The following is a 25,077-nucleotide window of genomic DNA, read 5'->3' on the forward strand; positions in this document are numbered from 1 at the left end:
TCATTCCCCTCTGGGAAAGCCCCTGGAATTGACAGTATCACTATAGAGGCTCTTAAAGCAAATATGTGCTGGTGGGTCCCGCTCCTTTCCTCTTTCTTCACGCTATAGATGTAAAAATGTTAATACCAAATGAGTGGAAAGTAGCTATAGTGGTTCCAATCTATAAAAAAGGACTCAGGAACGATCCAAAAAACTATCACCCAATCAGCTTGCTAAGTATAATTAGCAACATATATGCTAAACATCTGTACCTAAAGCGAATAGATTGGCTTGAGGAAAGCGATATCCTGGCTCTAGAGCAGGCGGGCTTTAGAGAGGGAAGATCCACTTTGGATCATGCCCTGGTTCTTCAGTTCCTTTCAGCTAAATATTCAACGAAGCCACAAAGATGACTGTTCGCAGCCTTTGTTGATTTAAAATCAGTGTTCAACGTTATCCCCCGTCAAAGACTCTGGAAAAGACTTTCGGATATGGGTATCGAGAAAAGACTGCTTTTGTTAATTTTTACTTTATATTCTGGTTCCACTCTAAAGGTACGTTACAACTTCTGAGGGGCTTTGACTGCTGCAATCCCTTCAGATAGAGGGGTCCGTCAAGGATGTATACTGGCCCCTATGCTATTTAACCTTTATAGCAATTCTATAGTTTCTTTTATTTCCTCTCCTTCCACGCATCCTCCCAAGATCGCGACTAGGCATATCTCCGTTTTACTATATGCGGATGATATAGCGATTCTTTCGCTAACACCAATTGGCCTAAAGCGTGCTCTCCTTTTGTTAGATAAATACTGTACTCAGCAGAACTTGGAGATCAATTACCATAAGACAAAAGTTATGGTTTTTGCAAACTGGCCCAGAGGGCACTGGTGGTCAATAAGCTCACATAGGATAGAGCAGGTTAAGTCCTTTAGGTATTTAGGAGTATTATTTCATTCTTCCTGTTCATGCAAAACTCACCTCGACTTGGCAATTTTAAAGGCCAAATCAGTAGTTAAATCAATACTCTTATTATTATACTAAGGGTGCATCCTATGTCCCGGCCGTGGTCAAACTATTCTCTGCAAAGGTTTTTGCCTCAACTTTTTTATGCAGCTCAGCTGGGCATAGTTAAAAACCTTGATCCATTGGAGGCACTGCAGTCTAAATTTTTAAGAGCTGTACTGGCTGTTCCTAGATGTGTCCCCACGGTGGCTCTGAGAAGAGAGGCCGGAATGGTTAGGCTCCAGACATGCCTATGGAGAGTTATTATCCTTTACTGGCTAAAAATTTATTTTTTGCAGGAGGGTTTGGTTGCTTTCATAAAACAGGACTCCTTTAAATTCAGATGGCATACTGAGGCCATTGATAAGCTGGCCCGCTGTGGATACCCATTAGAGGTTATACAGGAGCTTGGTTATGACAGAGCTCGTACCCAAATTATTCAACACCTAATGGATATTGAGCTGTAGTATGAAATCTCCCAGATACCCAAAAGACTGTTCTTGGGTGATCAACTGAGTGGATTTAATTTGGCCATCTATCTTCGGGTAGTTACGATTCCTGAATATAGATGAGCCATGACACTGGCCAGGTTAGATGTTCTTCCGTCTGCAGTCCTTTTTGGCAGATATGCAGGAATTCCTTTGGCAAATCATGTTTGTCCTTGTGACATGGGCTGTGTTGAAACAATAGCACATGCCTTTTTACACTGTAGTTTTTATGATGAAGCCAGAGGAAAGTTACTTTCTCCTCTCTTGATAAATCTTAATGGAAGAGGATGTCTTATTGAGGTTTTTATTTTCTTTATGCGATGAAGTTAAAATAAGAACTGTGGCAAAATATTGTTATATTCTCTGCAAAACACGTTCTAATGTTTAGTTCATGTTTGAAATGTTTGTATTTGTAAAACTGCTGGTCAAATGACTGAATAAATATTATGTATGTATATATGAAATTAGTTACTTCAAATTCAACATTTCCCATGAGGACTTTTTACTTAATATTTCCCCATTGCAATCTTCTTTATCCTATTTCAATAGAATTTGATTCTAATTCATCAGAGGGGAATTGCTATTTTGGGATGTAAATGTGGGTTCCATTTCTGATATGTCAACAAGATAGAAGGATAGAATTCTGTCCAGCCCTTCTCATGTTTCAAGTCCTTGCGTATCCACTGAGACGCAGTGTGGTATAGTGATAATAGCTTTAGACTAGGACTTGGAAACTTGGTTCAAATCCACACTCACTTGGAGTAACCTTTTGACTGGCTGCCATTTCTCAGCCTAACCTATTTGGAAGACCATACATGCCACATCCCACTCTTTGAAGGAAAGATGGGATCAATGTTCAACAAATATATGAAGAACTGTGCATACTCAAATGGGAAAGCCTTTCTGTGCAACTGTGCAACTGTGCATACTCAAATGGGAAAGCCTTTCCTCTTTCAGGTTTTGTTTGTATTTGGGGATGTTCCCGGACATTAAAATGAATAAAGCTGACTGCCTTTCATTTCATGCTCTTTCTGTTGTTAACAACTGATCGAAAACTAAACACAAGTTGCTATAAGAAACTAGCAAAACTGGATTTGCATTACAAATGACGCAGCCTTCAAGAGCTCAGATCCACTTCAACTGAGCTGGAGAGAAGGAACCTTTTCAAGACGGTCAGGCACTTCTGCAAAGATATACTCAAATGCTAGGGAGCCCTTGACTGAAAATGCCTCCAATCTTTGAAGAGATGGATTGGCTCAGTGCTGGAAGTTCACTGCTACAGTCTTTCTGGTTTTATTATCTCCGCTATGAGATCCAAAGTACCATCCACCCACTGAGCATGGAGAGCTTGAGAACCATGCGGGGAAAGTTGCAAGGATACGAACCAGACACAAAGAATCTCATAGCAGGTTTGGATGTGGTGCTGAGGAATTTCCAACAGGAGCCTCAGTGTGTGAAGGAAAATGCCACTGTGACCATCAAGACTGATAAGGTGGTGTTGGTCTTCTCCTGTGGAAAGAGCAAATGTAACATCAGTGTGGATGATGAAGCTTCTCATGGGGACCCCCAGTACAATGTTTCTGAGCTCTCTGGGGATGTGTATCTCGCAAGATTGTGTTGCAGGCCTCAGCCATTGAGTACTGCAAGTCTCCAGGAAGTGAAGAAAGGGCTGGAGAGATGGGAGGTGGGGGAAGATTTGAGAAGATGTCTCAAGCTAGCCCTGCAAGAGTTTCCCAAGGAGCCCGCATCAGTGCAGGAAAATGCTCGGTTGGTCATCAGAAAACGCAAGGTTAAATTGGAGTTCCTCTCTGGCGAGGGGCAATGTGAAATCTCAGTGGACTTTCACAAACACATACCCTGTTACCACATCCAAGTAAAGAACTGGGAAATGTACCGGGACCGATTGTCATTGTGCAAGGAACACCTGAGTGCCAGGAATTTGGAAAGGATTCGCAGAAAGGTGAGATTCCTGAAAGGGACCCCGCGAGATGTCCGGAAGAGCCTCAATATTGCCCTGGAGAAGTTTTGCCAAGAGCCAAAGGAGGTGCAGCAGAACGCCCGCATGGTGATTGAGGTCGAAGGAGGAGAGATGGAGCTTGTCTCTGGGAATGGGGAGAATGGCATTGATGTGTCCTGCCTCAGTGGGAAGATACATTACAGATCTCACCTAACAGCAGACGGCCAGGCTGCACAACTGAAGCAGGGCTTCCAGCAGCCAGTCTCTAATAGTGGTGTGCATGGTTCAGTTCGGGGCCATTGGGAAAGCTGCTGGACCGGTCCGGAATTCCAGCAGTCCGGCGGTTCAGAAGGGCGGGGGGGTGTCTCTTTAAGGCGAGTGGTGGTAGTACTTGGTGGTGCAGTGGTAAAACTGCCGCCCTGTAACCAGACGGTTACAAGTTCGATCCTGACCAGGGACTCAAGGTTGACTCAGCCTTCCATCCTTCCGAGGTCGGTAAAATGAGTACCCAGAATGTTGGGGGGCAATATGCTAAATCATTGTAAACCGCTTAGAGAGCTCCGGCTATAGAGCGGTATAGAAATGTAAGTGCTATTGCTATTGCTAAGTGCTACTTCCCCCCCACCGCCGCTCTTCCCCCTCCAGCGCTGGTGCTTTTAAGAATCTTCTTGGAGGGGCAGAGTTCCTCCCTGCCACCCCTGCCCTCATTGTTGTCCGTCAATGCCTTAAATGAAGAAGAGCTGGCGGAGTGCATGCCCCCTTCGCGGCGCGCGTGCTCGTCTCCACCGCGGTACTACCACCCCCCCTTAAAGAGACACCCCCACAAGTGCCGGACCATGCTTATGCCAGACCATGCACACCACTAGTCTCGAACACCTTAACCTCTTCACCACCAGCACCCTGATACCTCTTAACACAGTACGTGGGGTAATCCACATACCCATTTTCACCACCTAATCTTTTCCCCAACCCCCTCCAACTTCCCCCAATCTCATAGCCTCTCTCCACCCACATGGCACACAGAGCACACTGTGTACAAAGCCTCCAGCCCTGCCCGATTCCCCCTACCACCACTTTCCCCCAACTCCCCCCAGTCTCCCCCCTGACTCCACCCAATCTTCCCTTTCTTTTTCTTTTCTTAATCAATCTTCCCTTTCGCCCCCCTGATCTCCCCTGTGTCCTGTTATTTGGCAGTCGTGGTGGAAGCAGCTGCCACTGCTGCTGCTTTACTCTTCATTCGACACTGCCTTTTCCAGGCAGAGGGCGAGGATTCCAAGATGCGGCCTGCTACTCAGTGTCAGCCTCTACCTCTTGAAAAAGCAAAGCAAGATGAGTGGGAGGGAGGGGTTGGATGAGGTTGGTGGTGGCTGCATCTGGCATGTCTCCCTGCCAGGTAAGTTTGTGGCTGGCCACCCTGCACTGATGGAGAAAGCAAATAGGCAGCCTATCCCCTCCACCATTCTGTTGCCTGAGGTGCCTTCCTTTCCCAACCGTGAGTTGTCCATGGAGCCTTTCAATGAATTTCATTGAGCCTTATATGGTAACTAGTTTATTGTGCCATGCATTTTTTGCAGACAAGAGCTGTCTTTGTCAGATGCAGCATATATCAGGCGAAGGAGGCTTTTGATTATACAAACATCCCACAAGAGACTAGTTCACTTCTGAGCTAAACTGTACCCCTTTGTGTGTGTTTTGCTACAAGGGGCAAATATGGCCAGACTCTGGGTTGGCATTTGGTGGCTGGGGTTAAGATGGGGTGTGGTAAACTGTAATTTGTTCTTGCATAGTATTTTATGAATTGCTGCACACGTTCATGTACATCTCCTGATTTGTGTTTTCTGATGTAATTATGTTAGCAATAAAAGAATGTCCTCTACTGTAGCTATGTAGCTATCTTCACTACATAGCTAGGCAGATTGCCTCTATTGAGAAATACTTTCTTGTTATTTTTAAATTGTTTTATTTTAATCAATAAATTGAAAATGAAGGCTGCTAAACTGTGTAGTTGTGATTGATGAGCTTAATGTATGAACTCTCATCACAATAAAGCAATACGGTCACTTCAAGCTAACCTAATTTTCACTGTAGTCAGTAATGTCCAGAATATAACTGGAGCTGTTATGGATGTTATCATTATTAAAAATCAATAAAAAATTAAATGAAAAAAAAAGGATGTTATCATTGTTAAAAATCAATAAAAAGTTAAATGGAAAAAAAAAAGAAAAGAATATAACTGGAGCTGCAGTAGCCACAACGGAAACCAAAGTCCCCCAGGGATTTTTATGCACAGCAGGTTTTACCGCAGGTTGACAGGGAGGCTTTATGCGAACTCAAAGTTGTCCCAAAAAACCACTGCAAATAGTGGATTTTTTTTACCCTGGATATAAATTGGGCTACACTCTAATGCGCTGTGAAAAACCCAAATTGTGTGTGAAGTGCTCCCCGATAACTCGCAGAGACTTTGGAGTAAATCTAGCCAATATGTGAACGCAGCCCCTCCATTCTGGAGGAGGTGAGAGTGAAAGGGCTTGTGAAAAGCTTTCCAGGAGTTTCTGTGATGTGAAAGTAAGATAGATCAGCAGTTTAAGCAGCGGCACACCTAGGCAATTTGGGCGCCTAGACCCCCCCTGCTGCGAGGCTTCTAACGCTGCAAGGAGCAGAGTGGAACTAATCACCTGTTCCAAGATGGAGTCAGTCTTTTATGCAGTAGTGGCTGGTGTGGGCACTGCTGGGCGGTGAGAGGCACCTTTAAGCATAAATTAGTAGGTGCTTACCTCTGCTCTGGCCGCACCTGCAAGCTGCTCTGAGCAGCAGTGTGCCTCCCAGCACGACCTGCGGTGGGGGACCGGCTCTGCCATTCCCCTGGCTGCCGGCGGGGGATTGGCTCCACAGAAGCCAGGTGAGTGGTGGAGCCAATCTCTCACAGCAGGGAGTGCTGGGGGGTGCACTGCTGCTTGGAGTAGCTTGCAGGTGCAGCTAGAGCAGAGGTAAGCTGTTGGAGATGGAGTTCCAGTGCATCGACCTTTTGCACCAACTAGCCTAATGACCACTAGGGGGCATTGGGAGCAGAGGTAGGGTCTCCTTACCTGTCTCTACTTTGTATCTACTCTATGACCCCTGATAGGACACCTCGGGCACTTCCTGTGAGAATCAGAATCCCTTCCTTTCCTCTTAGACAGCAAATGTAAACATCTCTCTCTCTCTCCCTACTTATTCATTATGTAGCCTATAGGATTAGGTCTTTCCTATCCAAAGTGTACTCCACTACTAAATCTACTTAGTATTGTAATTCTACAAGAATCTCAATGTGTCTTCTCTAAATAGCTGCAACTAAACTCTGCATTCTACTCTTTAACTGGGGTGGGTAGTTTCTTTAGTGCTCTAATTAATCACTAAACCCATCAAGGGTAAATGACACCCTCCAACATAAGCACTTACTAATTTATGCTTAAAGGTGCCTCTTGCTGCCCCCCCCCCCCGCCACAGTGCCCGCACCAGCTGCTACTGCTTTTATGACTATAGAAATAACACCTTTGAATTCTTCTTCTTTTTGAGAATGCTTTTTAAGATGCCAGGAAGAACTAAAGAATTACTGGTTATATGTAGGCTAGTTAGCCTTTTGGGGCCAAAATATTGTTTCAAGTATCTTTTCAGATCAAGGGGGTGGGGGAGAGAGTTTTTCAAGCCTTGATTTTTTATTGATTGTTATTCATTATTCTCAATGAAGATCTGTTTTAACTCATGTATTTATTTGTAATCCTTCTGTGATGGCAAGTTATCCTTTTGATGCAAGCCTTTTAAATGGACACTTTTTCTTATTTATTTATTTATTTATTTATTCCATTTATGTCCTGGTTTTCCTCCAAAGAGCTCAGAGCAGTGTACATGTTTATTTTTATCCTCACAACAACCTTGTGAGGTAGGTTAGGCTGAGAGATACATGACTGGCCCAGAGTCACCCAGTGAGTTTCATGGTTGAATGGGGATTTGAACTCGGGTCTTCCCAGTCCTAGTCCAACACCTCTGTATTATGTTTATAGTACATTTTGTTAGCCAATAAAAGCTATGGAGAAAAGAGCTCATATTTATAATATGTTCAAACAATTCAAACATTTATAATATTTTGCAGGCAGGAGTCTCTCTCAGCCCTATCTTGGAGATGCCAGGGAGGGAACTTAGAACCTTCTGCATGCAAGCATGCAGGTGCTCTTCCCAGAGTGGCCCCACCCCTTATGGGGAATGTCTTACAGTGCACACAGGTAGTCTCCCATTCAAATGCAAACCAGGGCAGACCCTGTTTAGCAAATGGGACAGTTCATGCTCGCTACCACACGACCAGTTCTCCTCCTGTAAATTTGGTTTGATCAAACTATAAACAAAAAAGTTATTAGAGGAACATGCACACACACACATACGGACATGGACATTGTGATCATTAGAACCCCCCAGTGTAGCACACTGATATGCAACTGCTCATCAACTTCTTAAGAAAACACCAAACAGAAACAACACTACCTCACCTCTCAAGCTGCACATCAATGCACCCACCATGTTATTCATGCATTTCTCAACTGATAAATGGTCTTTTCCAACTAAACTACCTGGTCTTGGTAGCCAGTCAATCCTTGGTCCTGTTCTGAAGGAGAGTTCGACTTCATTTTAATGACACTGAGCTTCAGAGGTACGCCATAAGAACAGCCCTGCTGGATCAGGCCCAAGGCCCATCTAGTCCAGCATCCTGTTTCACACAGTGGCCCACCAGATGCCTCTGGAAGCCTACAGGCAGGAGTCGAGGGCATGCCCTCGCTCCTGCTGTTACTCCCCTGCAACTGGTACTCAGAGGGGACTCCTATAAGGCCCAACATGGCTGAATCTCCTGTCCTGAGCAGAGCAGCCAGGGGCTGGATCCTGACACCCTGAGCCTGGAGATACATGAAAGGAAGGTTTATGTGTTTGTGTTTTTCTGAGGTTCAGCAAAAGGTCAGGGAGAGGCCTTGCCCTTCTCCAGGTTCCCAAGAAAGTTCAAGCTCTGTCCCCAAGATTTAAATGTTCCTATGCATGTGTGAAGTCTTGGTTGCCTTCATGCTTTGTTTGCAAGCAGGGGCGTAGCAAGGTTGGAGTGGGCCCAGAGACAAGATTTTAAAATGGGCCCCTCGCTGATATATACACACAAACACACTTCACAATATATCGTGCACTCACACTCACATCCCCATTATGAATACGGTGAATATCTAGTTCACATTGAATCTAGTTTTTTTACTCTCTGCTCCTGCCGATCACCAAGAGACTCACATAATTCATAAGGGGTGCAACATGGGCGGGTGGGGAGTCACGTGACGTGCCTCTGGGGGGCCCCTCAAGGCAGTGGGGCCCCAAGATGACTGCTTCCCCTTGCCTAATGGTAATTACGCCCCTGCTTGCAAGCTTCCCAGAAGCAATATCAGGCCATTGCTGGACATTATCAGTGGCTACTAGTCATGATTATTACTACCATCCGCATGTCAGAGGCAGGTTTCTGAGCTGCCAGGGGACATCTGGTTGGTCATGGTGAGAAATGGGAATGGACTTGACTGATCCACTAGGGCTCCTCTTACATTCTTATGACATGATGGACCTGGTCTGATTCAGCAGGACCCATCGTGGACCCCCCCCCTCTAAAAAGAACCCAAGCTCCTGCCTCACTTTCCCTTGTTCTAGCTCACTAGTGCCTTCATTTTGCTATAACTAGTCTCTCTTAGAACAGATTTACATGTCCCCAGTTCAGCAAGAAGGTGGCCAGTATGGAATTGCGTGTGCTCAGCATCTTCTTTAAACTCAGAAACTGCCCAGGCTAAGAATCCCTGGCATGTTACTCATGTTCATGTGCAGTCAAGACAGTATGGTTTAAACAAGATAACAAGTGCTGGCAGCACTGCATAGGTTCACTCCTATAGAATAAGGGCATTCTCTGAGGGCACATGATGCAGCCACTTGGTGGAGTTAAGCAAGTTTGAGTCTAGCCCATTTTTGGACAGGAGACTGACTACATGGATCCATGATGAAATAAAGGTGGGCTGTGAATGTATAAGCCACCTAATGGCACAGCAGGGAAGTAACTTGCCTAGGGAGCAAGAGGTTGATGGTTCGAATCCCTGTTGGTATGTTTCCCAGACTATGGGAAACACCTATATCAGGCAGCAGCAATATTGGAAGATGCTGAAAGGCATCATCTCAGACTGCGTGGGAGATGGCAATGGTAAATCCCTCCTGTATTCTACCAATGAAAGCCACATGGCTCTGTGGCTGCCGGGAGTCAACACTGACTTGATGGCACAACTTTACCAACTTTATGAATATATAGCTCTTATATCGATATAAATTGTGTTTCTATAGGGCCTGCTTAAATATAGTTGAGGATATGCCTTTCATTCAAGACCTGAGTCCAAACATAATATTCAGCCAAACGGAGGTTGACTGAAATAACATGAGGCTAGTCTAAGGAATTCAAAAGCTCTACTCCCCATAATAGATAGCGTACAAATGTATAGCTGTAAATGATATACATTTGCAATGATGTTAAGCTGGGAGAAGATTACAAAACAATGAAAACAGCAATGCTTTAAACTAAGTAAAAATAGCAATGCCTTTCTCTGCCATCCACTTAACTTGGGTATCTGCTGCAAAGCTTCTCTCTATACCAGGCTGAAAGCCATTGACATCATCAAAAGACTCATGCTCCAACAAAGCTTAATGCAAGGTTGGTCAAAGATTTCCAATTTAGCAATGCAAAAAGGAAGCTTTTCTCCTGGTGAATAAGCATTCCCTGGGCAGCAGACTTTTGAGTCTTTCCAGATGATGATATATTTATTTTATTAATTATATTTGTAAGGTAACAGAAACTGTGCTGTCAAGTCGATTTCAACTCCTGGCGCCCACAGAGCCCTGTAGTTTTCTTTGGTAGAATATGGGAGGGGTTTACCATTGCCTCCTCCTGCGCAGTATGAGAAGATGCCTTTCAGCATCTTCCTATATCACTGCTGCCCGATATAGTACCAGTGGGGATTCAAACCAGCAACCTTCTGCTTGTTAGTCAAGTTTTCCCCTGCTGCGCCACTTAAGGTGACTACACCACCCCAAACTCCCATCTCTGGGCTGCTTACATCAACATAAAACAAATTAAAACAGGAATTAAAACCTTAAAACAATTTAAAACTACAAGTCTAGTTAAAGGTTTGCATGAATGAATCTGTCTTTAAAGACTTTTGAAAAGTTGTCAGAGATGGGGATGCTCCTATTTCAGCAGGGAGTGCATCCCAGGGTCTTGGGGTGGCAATAGAGACGAACTGGTGGCAACTGTAGATGAACCTCTCTGGATGATCTCAATAGGCAATGGGGCTCATAGTGAAGAAGACATAGAGGCTATTCACACGATTAGAGAAAATCAGGCTAGTGGAGGTTAGCCCAATTTTCTCCCATCGTGAGAACCACCAGGTTCAGCTGCAAGCCCAGTGGTTCCTAAGCGGGTCACCCGCTTAAGTAGCCCGGTGCTAAAACCGGGTTTGTGGAGTGAGCGCTCCACAAAGCCGTTTTTTCTGATCACGAGTTGCCATGGTGTGGCTCTGTACCACAGCAACTCATGAGGAGACCTCCGGAGCGGAGGCGAAAAGCCACCTCCTGGCTCGGGGGTCTCTCCAGCATGCTCTGCACACTCGCGCAGGGTATGCTGGAGCTTCCAGGGGCCGATTGCCCCCCATTCCCCCCAGCACCCACTGGCTCCATAACGGAGCCGGCAGTTGTGTGGGCTGCCTGCTAGGTTGTCTGCAGGGAGAGCAGGCTAAGCCCGCTCTCCCCACTAACCCACCCCAGGCGGCTCCCACTGATCGTGGGAACCGCCTCATACTCTTAGATATCCCATCTTTTTCACCAATTCCTATGGGCAATGTTGCTGGGGGTTCAGGTGATGAACAGCCCTTTCACATCTCTGATGCCTATTTATTTTGATGCATACATATATGATTATTGTGGTAGCATAGTGAGACTGGACTTCACAGTTGGCTAGTAGAAAAAAGGTTCTACCAAAATCTACACCTTTCGACATCATCTTTGTCAATTTGGACAACGTTCTTGTGTTGGTCATACCAAATAATGTATGTTTGGTCAAATTCATAGGGTTGTATTGTCACAGATTGACCTTCAGCTTGGAGGATGAGTTGGCATTCATAGAAAACACGACGATCACTTCTCAGCATCTCCATGGCACGGCTGAAGCAGGCAGCTAGACTTGCTGACATCATTTTCTCTTTTTCCACTTTGGTCTTCCTGAACATGAGGTCCGTTTTGGTTATCATGTGGTACCTCTCATTATCGTCCAGACTTAAGAGTGACATACTGAATGCCATATTGATGGTCCTGTCTTCACGAGCTCAGTAGAAAAGTCTGTCTTCTGGGCAGAAGTGGGGAAGGAAATGTTCCACGATTAGGAGCTGAAAGAGACAAAACAAAACAAAACAATCAGGAAACTGTCTGTGCAACTTTTGTGGGGTTCTTTCATTTCAAACAGTATGTGAGGAGAGGGGGGACTGCATGTTTGCCACATATTTTAAACCCCTTGCCTATAGGAATCTAGCATGCCACGACTAGGATAGAACACTTCTTCCCAACATGCTAGTGGAGAAAGCAGGGCTGGGCCAAAATGAGGGGAGAAGAGTTTGTCATCACCTTGTCATCACCTGTTGTCAACAGAAGGAACCTGAAGGGACAAAAGTGTTCAAAGTGCAGCAGCAGGTCACAATTTAACAACTGCACTCTCCTCCACCTCTTCACCCACTTAATTGGTGATCAAGCTTCTGACATCCATTCAGAATGCAGGATACTAGATGCAGGAAATATTGCCCTCACTCTGGATTGGCATTGTGACATCAAGTGGCTAAATCTGATTGGCTATGTGGCGTCAAGAATGCATCATGGTTATGATACAAGCCCCAACTGGCTGGCATTGCCAGCAAGGTGACGTACCTGCTTAAAAAAAAAAAAGCACCCAAGCAGCCACCAGTAATAGCAGTGAATTATACTGTGCCACAGTAGAACCAGTAAAGCTAAGATGAAGAGTTGTTTCAGTATTATACCACTATTCAGTGGGGTGGGGGAACCTGCCAGTTGAAGACCAGAGTTAAGACTATCTCATTTTGGCACATCCTCCACAAAGCTGAGAAACTGTAACCTAAGGCTGATGCCTTAATAGATGAGCCATGTGATCAGTAACGATGTCGTATAATGTCACCAATTGTGCTTGTTTACAAATTGCCCTCCATGCACCCACACTTTTATTTACTCTTTGAGGCCTAAATCAAGATGGGCAGGATGGTACACTAGGGGCAGCAGAGGGATTGGGAAGAATTGTTGTGTGTGGGCAATGTTCTAATGCAAGGGCAGCACCAGTATGGATGCTGCTCTGTATTTTTAGAAGCACCAAGGGACTAGGCTTGCCCACAGAGGTAACACTAAACTAGGGTTTATTACTAAATGCATGAGAAGAGCCTAGCCTTGGGCTTGCATGCTACGCCTGCCCTCTCCTTCATGTACATTACAATAAACAACTTTTTTCTGTTGCAGCAGAATCAGGAAACTGGTTTATTCTAACCACCTAGTTCACAAAGCAGGATCTTGAATAAAACAGCTTCCTTTTCAAAAGTAAAGGAAAACCGTGGTTCTTCAAAAGTGAAGGTGGAAATGTTAACTTCCCTCTTCTCACTCACAAAGTAAGTGAGGAGAATAGCCACAGAAGTGGCTCTTCTCTCCTTGTGCACGCACTTTGCACTAAACTATGGTGCAAGTAACAAATTCAACCTGCCACCCTAAAATGTTTTCTTGGATGGAATTCTTACTTATATCTTTGTAGTTTGGTTGGTTCTGAATAAATATGTTTAGGTTTGGAACATGAATGTGAAACATCCAGAAGATTCTGTTTGGGAAAGTTTAATATGTAAAACAAGAAGTTACCCCTTTGGAATCTGCTTTGCCCTTTATTTGCCCTCCCAAATATATTTTCTTGGGTGCCATGAACACTTGCTTGCCATAAAATGAAAGCACTTCCTAAAGGAAAAGCAGCAAAGGAAAGACTTTGTTGCAGAGAACCTCCACAGGATCTCCTCACAGAGGCCAACTATGTTGGTTTCACCTCTCTTCTCTAGGGTTGCCAACATTACATTGGCTGAAATCGGGACAGGGACTCATGGGGGGGGGCATGGCCACCTAGGGGCGGGGCTTGTCTTTAAAAAATCATTTAAAGCCACAGGACGGGCGGCGAGAGCTCTCCTGGTGCCTCCCAAACTCTGGGAATGGCTGCTCCGGGGCAGGACGAGCTGGGGTAGGAGTGCTGACAGGCAGCTAAAAGGATTAAGAAAAGCACTCCATCTCTCAACCACTCACCACTGCGCCCCTGACTACTGACTGATTGCAGGACCTGGAGGAGGGAGTTGGAGAGAGGGCTGGCAAAAGACTCCCTTCCTGGGCCCTGCCGTCCTCCAAATGAAGCAGACGGGTCTGATTTCAGGCTCATGCGCATGCGCACGCCCTAGCCAGCCCTGCCCCAGAGCAGCCATTCCCAGAGTTTGGGAGGTACCAGGAGAGCTTTCGCTGCCCGTTCTACTCTGCTGCCACTCAGTGGCAGCTTTAATTTTTTTTTTTTTAAGTTTCTTTAAAAAAAACATGTCACAGTCAAAAAGGGGGAGAAATTGCATCCCGAATGGGACAAGCATTTCCCGGTTGAAAGTCAGGACATCCCACACAGTGCAGGACAGTTGGCAACCCTACTTCTCACCACCACCACATGACTCTGTAACACACTGGACTCTCCTTCCCATTTTCTCAATCCAGAAGTTTCCCCCCCACCACCACCACACACACACACACACACACACACAAACACACACCAGTAGGGTTGCCATTTCAACGCCTGCCTCAGTTAGCTGCAGCATGACAGGGAGAACTCTAACAGGTGTGTTAGTTCTCTCAGCTTTGCTACTATAATAGCGGCAAGCCGCAAGTAGACAAAGCCGAGGCTGGTTTTTGTAACTGTGAACCGCATTGCAGACGTTCATCCAACTGTAGCCCAGTAACCTCCAGTTTCAGGGTAGGGGAGCCCCTCCCTCTTCCTGATCTGCCGAGGCCACCTCCCAGAAAGCTCTGTACTGTGAGCAAGGCATCAGAACGACTGCAGGGTGGCAGCCATTGGCTACAATCTTCAAGGGTGTGTGCCAAGCGTGATCATGCCCTTTCAGAACAGACCGCCCACCCTCAGCAAGGAAAGGGCATTTCAATCCTTTTAAAATGGCATTCAAGCCCTTCTCCTATTGCTCATGAGAGCCTCACACCAAAACAGTCTTGCACAAGCACCATTGATGGCAACAGGGATTGAAGGGGAGCACTAATTTTGTCACTCCGAGAAGGGTTCATGATGGCTTCCTAGGAGGGAATATCTATATGAAGGAAGGCCAAGGATTCTGCGGTCTGGTCCACTGTGAACAAGGATGCTCTTGTGATGGCAGACTCCAGCAAAGCAGTCAAGGAACACCCAAGCACACTCTTGCCCCTGTGCTGGCTTGCTGGCCAGGGGTTAGCCCTCTCATGAGAGGACCAGTCCACTGGGGAGGACCAGAGGCTCAGTAAGCTTCAGTCCTCTGTCGGACTGCACTCTCATGAGGTAGGCCATCCTAATCAAGGGGCCCCAGCCAGCATTCCCTCCAATTTTTTTCATCAGTGAGCACAATGGGTTTTCTTCTGGGCAGCAGCAGTATCAAGGCAGTGTGTGCACATACGCATTATTATGTGCCATTACAGATACAGCACTTTTGTTTAAAAGCAATTAATACTGGCTGGAAAAAGACTTGATCATGCATGAGCAGCAGTGCACTGACTTAGTTTACTATAGTACTACAATTTGAGCAATACACCCTTGAGGTTAGTTCCCCACCCAGCATATTTAATTGCATAGAATCCTGGATGGGATCTGAAGGTTTCAGGAATCCCTGCAGTGAGGCAGAATCGCCCCGTATCCACAAAATGGCTTAGATAGTAAAGGTGATGGCTTGGGAATAGTTAGAAAGTCCCTCCATGATTTTGGCGAAAAGCTTCATTATAGAAGGTGAGAGAGGGAGATGCAGAAGTGGAAAGAACACAGCTTCTCAAACTCTTCTGCTGTACCTGTAACTAACTAAATATCAGCAGCGAGAGGGATGCAATACACAACCTCGCTACAGCAAAATGGTTTTAGATAACGGTACATTTAAATTCTAAATTCCTCAAATGAAGACTTCATGAATATAGGAGAATTTTTTTCCACATAAAATTTTCCTGAATCTATAGGAGTGATAGCTTCTGTTCAAGCAAGCCAAGTGCTTGGCCCATTAAAGGAACTTGCAGGGGCGATCCTCTGGACATATGATCTGGAAACTCCAATGGTACTGAAAGCTGCTTCATTTACAGTACTTTAGGCTGCAGTTTTGTGCACACATACTTTGGGAGAAAGCCCCCTTAAAGCTACTATTAACTAGCTTTTAGTTGGGGCAATAGTTTCCAGAGAGAAGAAAGAACATGGTCTGTGTGTGTGTGTACAGACACAGTCCCTCTAGGTACACACCTTTCCTTCCCCATCCCACACATCTCCCTCTACACACACACAGTCCCTCCAGGTACACTACTTTCCTTCCTCACCCCACCCCACACATCTTCCTCTACACAGACACACACAGCCCCTCTACACTTCTTTCCTTCCCCACCCATACATGTCCCTCTGTGTGTGTATATAGGTATGTATTTATATAGGTATACACACACACACACACACACACACACACACAGAGTTCCTCTAGGTACACCGCTTTCCTTCCCCACCTCACAGACCTCCCTCCACAGTCTACACACAGTGTCTTCTCCCCTCTCCTCCTTAGCATATTTGTGATCTTCACTTCAGTCTCCTCTAAATATTTATACTGGCTTGAACATTGGCATGCATGCATACACTCTCTCACGCTCTCTCTCCAAATGCTAGTTGCAGAAGAAATCCGCGTCAGGGTTTTCCCAGAGATGAGAGTTTTGCGGGCCACACCCTGCTCTTAGCTTTCGTTTCCATACTTAGGTTTTGTTTTCCTGCCAACCTTGCTCTGAGGGTTGTATGCACTTTGTGCCCATAGAGCGAAAGGGGGAGGATGGAACTGGGAGGCAGCCGTCTAAATACAAACTCAAGAGAGGAGGAAACGTGCAGCCACAGAAGGAAACTGAGATGAGGACCAATCTACAACCATAACTCAGGTCCCCCCATCCCCCCATTTACTCTACTCCCGTTTCTACCCTAGTTGGATTAAACAGGCGTGGTGATGATTCAGTTACGTGAAACAACTACTGCTGACACAGATTATGAGCCCTTTGAGGAATTCCACACAGCTTGTCAACAGCATAGGAACTCACAAAATCACTGTAAAAAGCACTTCCTTCCAAGCATTTCCACATAAATTATCTATATCAACTATATTTTCACTTCCTCCCAAGACCCCAGGGGAGTACAGATGGGTGCCTATCTCTCTTGTTGTCATCACAACCACCCAGTGAGGTAGGCCACATTAAGAGATAGTGACTGGCCTAAGGTCGCCCTGTAAACTTCATGGATTTGAACCTGTCTCCCTCCTTTTAGTCTTAATACTTTGACTCCACCACCAGATCGTGTGTGAAGAAGATAGGTACTATATAAACATGTTATAGAGAGAGAGCCAGCGTAGTGTAGTGGTTAGAGTGCTGGACCAGGACCGGGGAGACCAGCCATGATACTTGCTGGGCATCACTTCTGGGTATCACTCTGGGCCAGTCACTTCTCTCTCTGCCTAACCTACTTCACAGGGTTGTTGTGAGGAGAAACGTAAGTATGTAGTGCACCACTCTGGCCTCCTTGGAGGAAGAGCGGGATATAAAATGTAAACAACAACATCATACGTAATGGTATATAATTAATTAATTAATTAATTAATTAATTAAATCACAGCCTGCATTCACAGACAAAGTTCTATGCTAAAAAATAATGCTGACTATTTGTATGCCTCTTTCATTAGTGCTCAAAGCAGGGCTGCCTCCAGCTTCTGCAGCCCCCAGGGTGGACAGGCACAGGGTGTGCCCTGCTATGAATCAATACTGTGTGGTATTTTAGCATATGCTAAATCCTGACAACATATGGTTTGGGGGCGGGGGAATCACATCTGACACAGGTGATGTCTGTGTAATGTAGATTAGATAATGTAAATTAGACGATCTGTGTAATGGACGAGATAAAGAATGATAGTTTTTATTAACATTTATAGATTAACTAGCTGACCCCACAGATGCGGCTGTGCACTGAGCCTGTGGCATCCCCCCACAACTTGCTCACTCACTCTCTCCCGCTCTCTTTGTTTTCATCATTGAACCAGTTCAGACAAACAGCACCTGGCATACATGATAAGGTGGGGGACAGGTGAAGAATGTGCCTGCCCTGATGTCACAGGAAGATGCCCCAACCCTAGAAGGGCAATTCAGATGAACGCTTCCCTCGTGTGATTCAGGGATTCCCCAAGATCTTAGGGCGGTGAACATAAGGGCATAAGAACAGCCCTGCTGGATCAGGCCCAGGGCCCATCTAGTCCAGCATCCTGTTTCGCACAGTGGCCCACCAGATGCATCTTGGGAGCCCACAGGCAGGAGTTGAGGGCGTGCTCTCCCTCCTGCTGATACTCCCCTGCAACAGGTACTCAGAGGCATCCTGCCTTTGAGGCTGAAGGTGGCCTATTGCCCTCTGACTAGTAGCCATTGCTAGACCTCTCCTCCATGAAGTTCTCCAAACCCCTCTTGAAGCCATCCAGGTTGTTGGCCATCACCACATCTTGTGGGCAAGCATACTTTGCTGAGCAATCACCCAAAGGGGCCTGTTGCTTGACTTCGATTGGGAGCTCTTTTAGGTCAGGAACCTGTTTTCTTTGTCGACATAAGGTAATGTTTACTCCAAGGTGTCCAATGCTTTTGTCTCCCTACAAACTATTTGACTAAGATAGTGATTTGGGCAAGGCCTGACCACTCCCCTGGTGTACCTCTTGGCTACTTCATTTATTTCAGTGTGGGTTTGAATCTTCAAATCTCCTACTTCAGCTGGGATCATGGGTGAGGGGAAAAGTCTGTTTCTGTATAATAAGGCCTACTTTAGTTCCTTGTAACTAAAAGCTGAGGAAGCCTCAGACTGAAGCAGTCTGTAGTATTTTGAAGAAAGTTTTCTCTTTTTTTTCTTTGTATTTTACCTGCTTCTGAGTAGATTTTTAACTCAGGAAAAAGGAGTTTTTACTCCAGTGCATACACGTCTCAAGTTTGATTGCTCAGCAACTCACTCTACCAAGTGTGCTCATCATGTGTAGGCTGCATGTGGATGGGTTTTTGGACTTTTCCCTTAGAAAAGGGAAGGAGGGTCTCCCTGGACATTCACCCAAATGGGGGGGAACCCTGTAATAATTAGGGTGTGGTGGCAGCGTATCGGCTACTGAGGAAGCAATTTAAGTTTTTAAAAGGAACAGTCTTTGTTGAGCAAACATGGAGGGAATGATTCAGCATTTTTCTTCCCCCCATGTGGGCTTGCTTTGAGACAAAGGCTGGGCTTACATTCACTATAATAATATTAGCATTTTATTTTCAATCTCCGTCCTAATGGTCCCACGCATGGATTTTGCATTTTTCACAGCTGTGGCTGCACTGAGTCAACACTTTCAACCCCAAGGTTGCTCTCCTGGTCAATCACTGACAGCTCAGATGTGATCAGCTTATATGTGAAGTAGGGATTTTTTGCCCCAATCTGCATCACTTTACACTTGCTTACACTGAACTGCATTTGCCATTTTGTCTCCCACTCCCACAGTTTGGAGAGAGCTTTTGAAGCTCCTCACAATCTGTTGTGAATTTTACTACCATAAATAGTTTAGTGACATCTGTAAATCTGGCCACTTCACTGCTTCCCCAACTTCTAGATCATGTATGAACAAGTTAAAGAGTACTGGTCCCAGGACAGATTTCTGGGGGACCCCAATTCTTTCTTCCCTTCATTGTGAATACTGTCCATTTATTCTTACCCTCTGCTTCCTGTCCTTCAACTAGTTACTGATGCACACATAAACCCGCCCCCTTATCCCATGACTGCTAAGTTTACTCAAAAACCTTTGGTAGGGAACTTTATCAAAAAAATTTGGAAATCCAAATATAATAGGTCAATCAGATCACCTTTTATCCACATGCCTGTTGACACCCTCAAATAACTCTAGAAGGTTAGTGAGTCAAGACTTTCCCTTGTGGAAGCCATGCTGGTTCTCCTTCAACAGGGCCTATACGCCTAACAATTTTCTCCTTATGTATGCTTTCAATCAATCTACCCGACACCGAAGTTAAGCTAATGGGCCTGCAATTTCCTGGATCCTTCCTGGATCTCTTTTTGAAAATCACAGTTGCATTGGCTTATTTTCCAGTCTTCTGGTACAGAGACTGATTGTAGGTACAAATTACATATTTTTGCTAGGAGACCAGCAATTTCACATTTGAGTTCCTTCAGAACTCTTGGGTGGATGCCATCTGGCCCTGGCAATTTTGTTTATTTTTAATTCTTCAAGACAGTATATAACATCTTCTCTTGTTACCTCAAATAGACCCAGTTCTTCAGCCTCTAAACCCGAGAAGCTCAATTCAGGAGAGGGGATATAGTCAGTATTCTCTGCCATGAGGACAGATGCAAAGAACTCATTCAGCTTCTCTGCAATCTCCTTATCCGCCTTAATAATCCCTTTCACACCTCAACATCATCTACAGGGCCAACCACCTCCCTGGCAGGTTTCCTGCTTCTGATATCTTTAAAGAAGTCTTTGTTATTCTCCCTGACACGTCTAGCTATATGCTCCTCAAACTCTCTTTTTTCACCCCTTATTGTCTCCTTGCATTTCTTTTGCCAGAGTTTATGTTCCGTTTTTTTCCTCTTCATTTGGGTAGGACTTCCATTTTCTGAAGGAAGTCATCTTCACTTTTATAGCTTCCCTGACTCTACTTGTTAGCCATGCTGGCATCCTCCTGAACTTGGTAATACCTTTGCTCCTTCTTGGTATAAATTCCAAATGAGCTTCTACTGTTGTGATTTTAAATAAGTTCTGTGCTTTCTGGAGTGATTTGGCCCTCCTGACTTTCCCTCTCAGCTTCCTTTTTACCCTCCCATCTCATTTCAGCTCCTGTCTGATTTTATCTCTGCTTCTTTATCAAGTAGCTCTCTCTTCACCCTTTGCCTTTTCCCTGCCATCTGACAGTCATTCATAGACAAGTTCTCACACTTGCCTGCCTAAACAGAATCTAGAATCAAACGTCATTTGAGAAAATCGAAACTACAGACAAAGGCTGAGGGAAGGGAGTGGAGAGAACAGGCACTGGGAAGAAGTAATTCACAGAAACCTTTTTTGAAGGCAGAGAAAAAGCTGGCTGAAACTGTCTGCCACACTGTGGATTACGATCTGGATCAGAATCTACTTGCAGCAGAAAACTAAGGTATGAAAAAAAGAAGGCTGCACATCTGGCTGAATGCCCCCTCCCGTCCCCCCTCTCTTTTCACCCTCAACTCTCAATGATCTCTAAACTGAAACATCTAAAGTTATAGATTATCTTAAAGCAGATCTACTTCCTGACCATTTTTAAATCTTGTTGGTGTCAGGGGGTCAGGGGAAATAACAAAGACTTCTTTAAAGATATCAGAAGCAGGAAACCTGCCAGGGAGGTGGTTGGCCCCTTAGACGATACTGAGGTGTGAAAGGGATTATTAAGGCGGATAAGGAGATTGCAGAGAAGCTGAATGAGTTCTTTGCATCTGTCCTCATGGTGGAGAGTAGACAGAGTTTTCAAACATCCAGGAGGGAGGATTAGCCTGGAATCGTCTCCAGGAATCATCATCAGTCTCCAGGGGAAATTATAATGGCCCCATATTGTTAAAAAATCTCAAATTCTGGAGATTTTAATGACTCCGTATTTGGGGGGGGGGGAATTGGGGGGGGGGAATCTCCAGGCAGAATTTCAAGTCAGAGTTGGCAACGCCACTGAAAATGTATGTTATGTAGATAGAGCAGAGGGAATTGGTAGCTAAGAATCTTGTAGGGGCATGCCTGAATCATTTCAGCACCTCATTAGAGAGGTGCCAAATGATTAGGGTGGCTGCATGTGAAAGTTTTGGTGGAGGGGTGAGTGGTAGCTTTAAGAAAGAGGAACGCAAATCCTCACCAGATCCTCCATTGCCCCACCGCTGTTCTGGTAGTGGTGCTGTCCTTCCCAAAAGTACACACACGGCTGTGTCGTGCGGTGGCATGCACATATGGCCATAACCATAACCATGCAGTGCCTTTTGGGAAGGACAGCACCACATCTGGAACAGCGGCAGGACAGTGGAGGAGCAGGTAAGGACCTGTGTGCCTCATTCTTAAAGCTACAACTCTCCACCCTGCAGCTGCCCAAAACGATTCGGGCATATCCCTGGAATTCTGCTTGCTGAACGCAAACTTGTGATACCTAACATGGAAATGTATTTACTGGGAATATATGTTGGCTATTCCCAGAAAAAGAGTTCTGACTGGGCATGATTCTAAACCTCATGGAGATTCTCACGATCGGCCAAAAGTGGGCTAAAGGAGCCTAGCCCACTTTGGGGCGAGCGTGAGAACCACCGGGCTCACAGGCGAGCCCGGTTCCCTCAAAGTGGGTAACCCACTGAAGTAGCCCTCACCTAAAATGAGGTTAATGGAGTGAGCACTCTGTTAACCGTGGTTTTTTAACTGTGTATTGCTGTGGTGCATCTTCATACCGCAGCAACTCCCAAGGAGACCCCCACTGGGAGGCTGCATCCTGGAACTTCTGGGGGCCGGTGGCCCCCGGTCCCCGCAGCCCCCACTGGCTCCGTAATGGAGCTGGAAGTCGTGTGGGTGGCTGATTTGGCCGCCCAGGACTGCCGCCTTGATCGTCTGTGGGGAGAGCAGGCTAAGCCCGCTCTCCCCGCAAACCCCCTTCCAGCGAGTCTCACTGATCATGAGACTCGCCTCATGGAAGCAGTTAGCTCACTTAATTTATTCACTATTACATTCACAAGAAGTTTTACTACTCAATGTTAAATAAGTGCACCTATTTCTCCAAATTAAGAAATTACATAGAAAGTTGGAATGCTGTATTATGATGTATTGGAACAGCTGTCTTCATCTGAATATTCCTTGGAAGCAGTTAATGTATAATTTATTGTATAAACTGGTGATATAATAGAATTGATTGAAAATCAAGTTGCACTGCAGAATATGCTTTAAGAATGCCAGATAATATGTATCACGGTGAAATATTGCCATTATCGGCGTGTTTTCTTTTCATGCTTGTTGTTAAATCAAAGCTGTATCATAAGGATGGTAATAGATGTGGAAAGTGATGGGGGGAAATGGAAGCAGAAGCCAGTTTTTTTAACAATCTGGAGGGGGATGTTGTCTGAATGTGGAATGTTCTTCTCTTGCAATTTAGGTTTTAAAACTTCACCCTTGGTTGCTCATTCCCATACCCTATTTCTACCTTTCATAGGACTTTTGTCATAGGTGAGATGGAGAAATCTTCCATTTTATCAACCCGGCCTGAAGTACTTAGTGTAGAGAACATTGCCAAAGTGCGCAACCGGCTGGCATCTCTGGGTGCTCTTTCCAAGGCCCTGGAGAGCTGCCTAGATCATGCCATGCTGAAATTTAGCCGTGAAGAGAGCTGCCTGCAAGAGAATGCCCGGCTGGTGGTACGCTGTGAAAAGAAGCAGCTGGAGTTCGTCTCAGGCCAGGGAGAGAGCAGCATTGAGGTTTCCACGGTGCAAAGGAGTCTTCATTATAAAGTTCAGCTCCCCAGATTTGGCGAAACGGTAAAGAAGTCGCCCTGTGGGCATTTGCTGTTGAGTGCAGAGAACCTGGAGAAGATAGCAGCTGAGATCGTCTGCTTGAGGGAAGTGACCAAAGGCCTAAAGGCAGGCTTGGAATATGCCCAGAGCCGCTTTCTCCAGGAACCCATCCGCATCCAGGAAAATTGCTGCATGGTGATAGAGAGGGATGGCCGGACACTCAAATTAGTTTCTGGGGATGGACAGAATTACATCTACATTTACCCAAACGCAGATGGGGAGATCCAATATGATATTGAGTTTGCTTCCTTTTTGGATCGTTTTGTGAGGGCTCTAACTCCCACTACCTGGTAATGAAATTTTGCCAAAAACTTCCTCTGTCTGTGTGTGGGCACATGAGCAGAATTAATACAAGATTAGCTACCATAAACAACTATTGTTACTGCAATGGGACTCAGGACCGCCTTTGATTCAACACAGAAGAAATGATAGAACTTAGTCCAGAAGGAATGTTCATAGGAGTGAAGCTAGAAGTAACTTTCTTAATTGGGATCACAGCCAGTTCTTCACCCATCGTATGAACCCCATCCTTCTGATCCATGCTGTGAACATAAATGTGCATGTATGGAAGCTGAATGCTGGATCAGATCTCAAGCCATAGTTATTTTGTGTTTTGTTGCTGTGTATTTTGGTTGTGTAGGGTGTTTTATTGTCTTAATTATTTGGGGTTATCCACTTTGGGGTTCTCACTACAAAAAGTCAGGAATACATTTTAAAATTAATAAATAAATCTTCACCCTGGATCTTATCTGACCAATCCCCCAAATTGATGACCACTATTAAAAACAATTGCAAAACTGCTATTGCTTTGGAACTGGGGGCAGAGGCGTATCGAGGGAAAATAGCGCCTAGGGCAAGCACTGAAATTGTGCCCCCTGTCCAAGCATCTGACACCCATTTTTCAGATAACAGTACCATAATATCAGCTGAAAAATACAAGTCAGGCTCATTAATCTTTTAATATTTCAAAAACTATTTAGCAGTGGACTTAGCCAGACCAAAAAATGCTGGAAAACTACAAATTTCAGTATGTTGGGGCTCATGAAATACCCAAATACTATGTGGAGCTGTACTTGGAAAACTAAACAGAAGTGCCTGTCTAATTCTCTACTATGCATTGTAGCATCACCATTACATAAGTTTTTAAAATAAATAGAGAATTTGACTTTTCCAAGGATATGCAGAGTAAACTGTGTCACTGCTTGGAATATATTCTAGTATTTCAGAAAGTCAGCTAAAATGAGAGAAAGAGAGCAAGAAACTCCCAGTGAGCCTTAATACTAAGGATTTCACACTGATTCAAAGACAAACTCACCATTAATAGCCATATTATTAAGACATCACATTTAACTCACTTATCACAAGAAGCAAAATAAGAGCAAATGAATACAATCCTAGCTCATAAGCTTCAGCTCAGTATTCACAAGCCCTGATTCTCTGTACATAGTGCCAATCTGAATATGTGTACAGTGACTTATATTATATTAATTTTTTTAAAAAAACATTTCTTTACCTGTAGCTCCTTTGGGGGCTTCCTAAAGGCCATTGGGGGGGGGGGGTTGCAAAGGTTCCCCCTCCCCCCACTGGCCTCTAGGGCCTCACAGGGACCATTTGAGCATGTGCTGTGGACATTTTTAAAAAATAATGTTTTGGGGGGGGAAAGGCTGCTGGAAACAAAATGGC

The 25,077-nt window shown here is 45.1% G+C and overlaps 1 protein-coding gene across 1 annotated transcript; it reads left to right on the plus strand.

Moving 5' to 3' along the window:
• Nucleotides 1–20,846: 20,846 nt before the first annotated feature.
• Nucleotides 20,847–24,135, plus strand: LOC128348130 (uncharacterized). The gene is made up of 2 exons (XM_053303764.1): nucleotides 20,847–20,984; nucleotides 23,037–24,135. Exon 2 carries the CDS (start codon nucleotides 23,056–23,058, stop codon nucleotides 23,686–23,688), a length of 633 nt encoding a protein of 210 aa, XP_053159739.1. The 5' UTR covers nucleotides 20,847–20,984; nucleotides 23,037–23,055; the 3' UTR covers nucleotides 23,689–24,135.
• The last annotated feature ends 942 nt before the right edge of the window (nucleotides 24,136–25,077 follow it).

The sequence above is a fragment of the Hemicordylus capensis genome, chromosome 2 (assembly GCF_027244095.1).
Source record: "Hemicordylus capensis ecotype Gifberg chromosome 2, rHemCap1.1.pri, whole genome shotgun sequence".
In the NCBI taxonomy this organism is placed as follows: Eukaryota; Metazoa; Chordata; class Lepidosauria; order Squamata; family Cordylidae; genus Hemicordylus; species Hemicordylus capensis.

What these genes read in the sequence shown, in the direction of transcription:
- LOC128348130 (XM_053303764.1), top strand. Translation starts at nt 23,056, where the DNA reads ATGGAGAAATCTTCCATTTTATCAACCCGGCCTGAAGTACTTAGTGTA.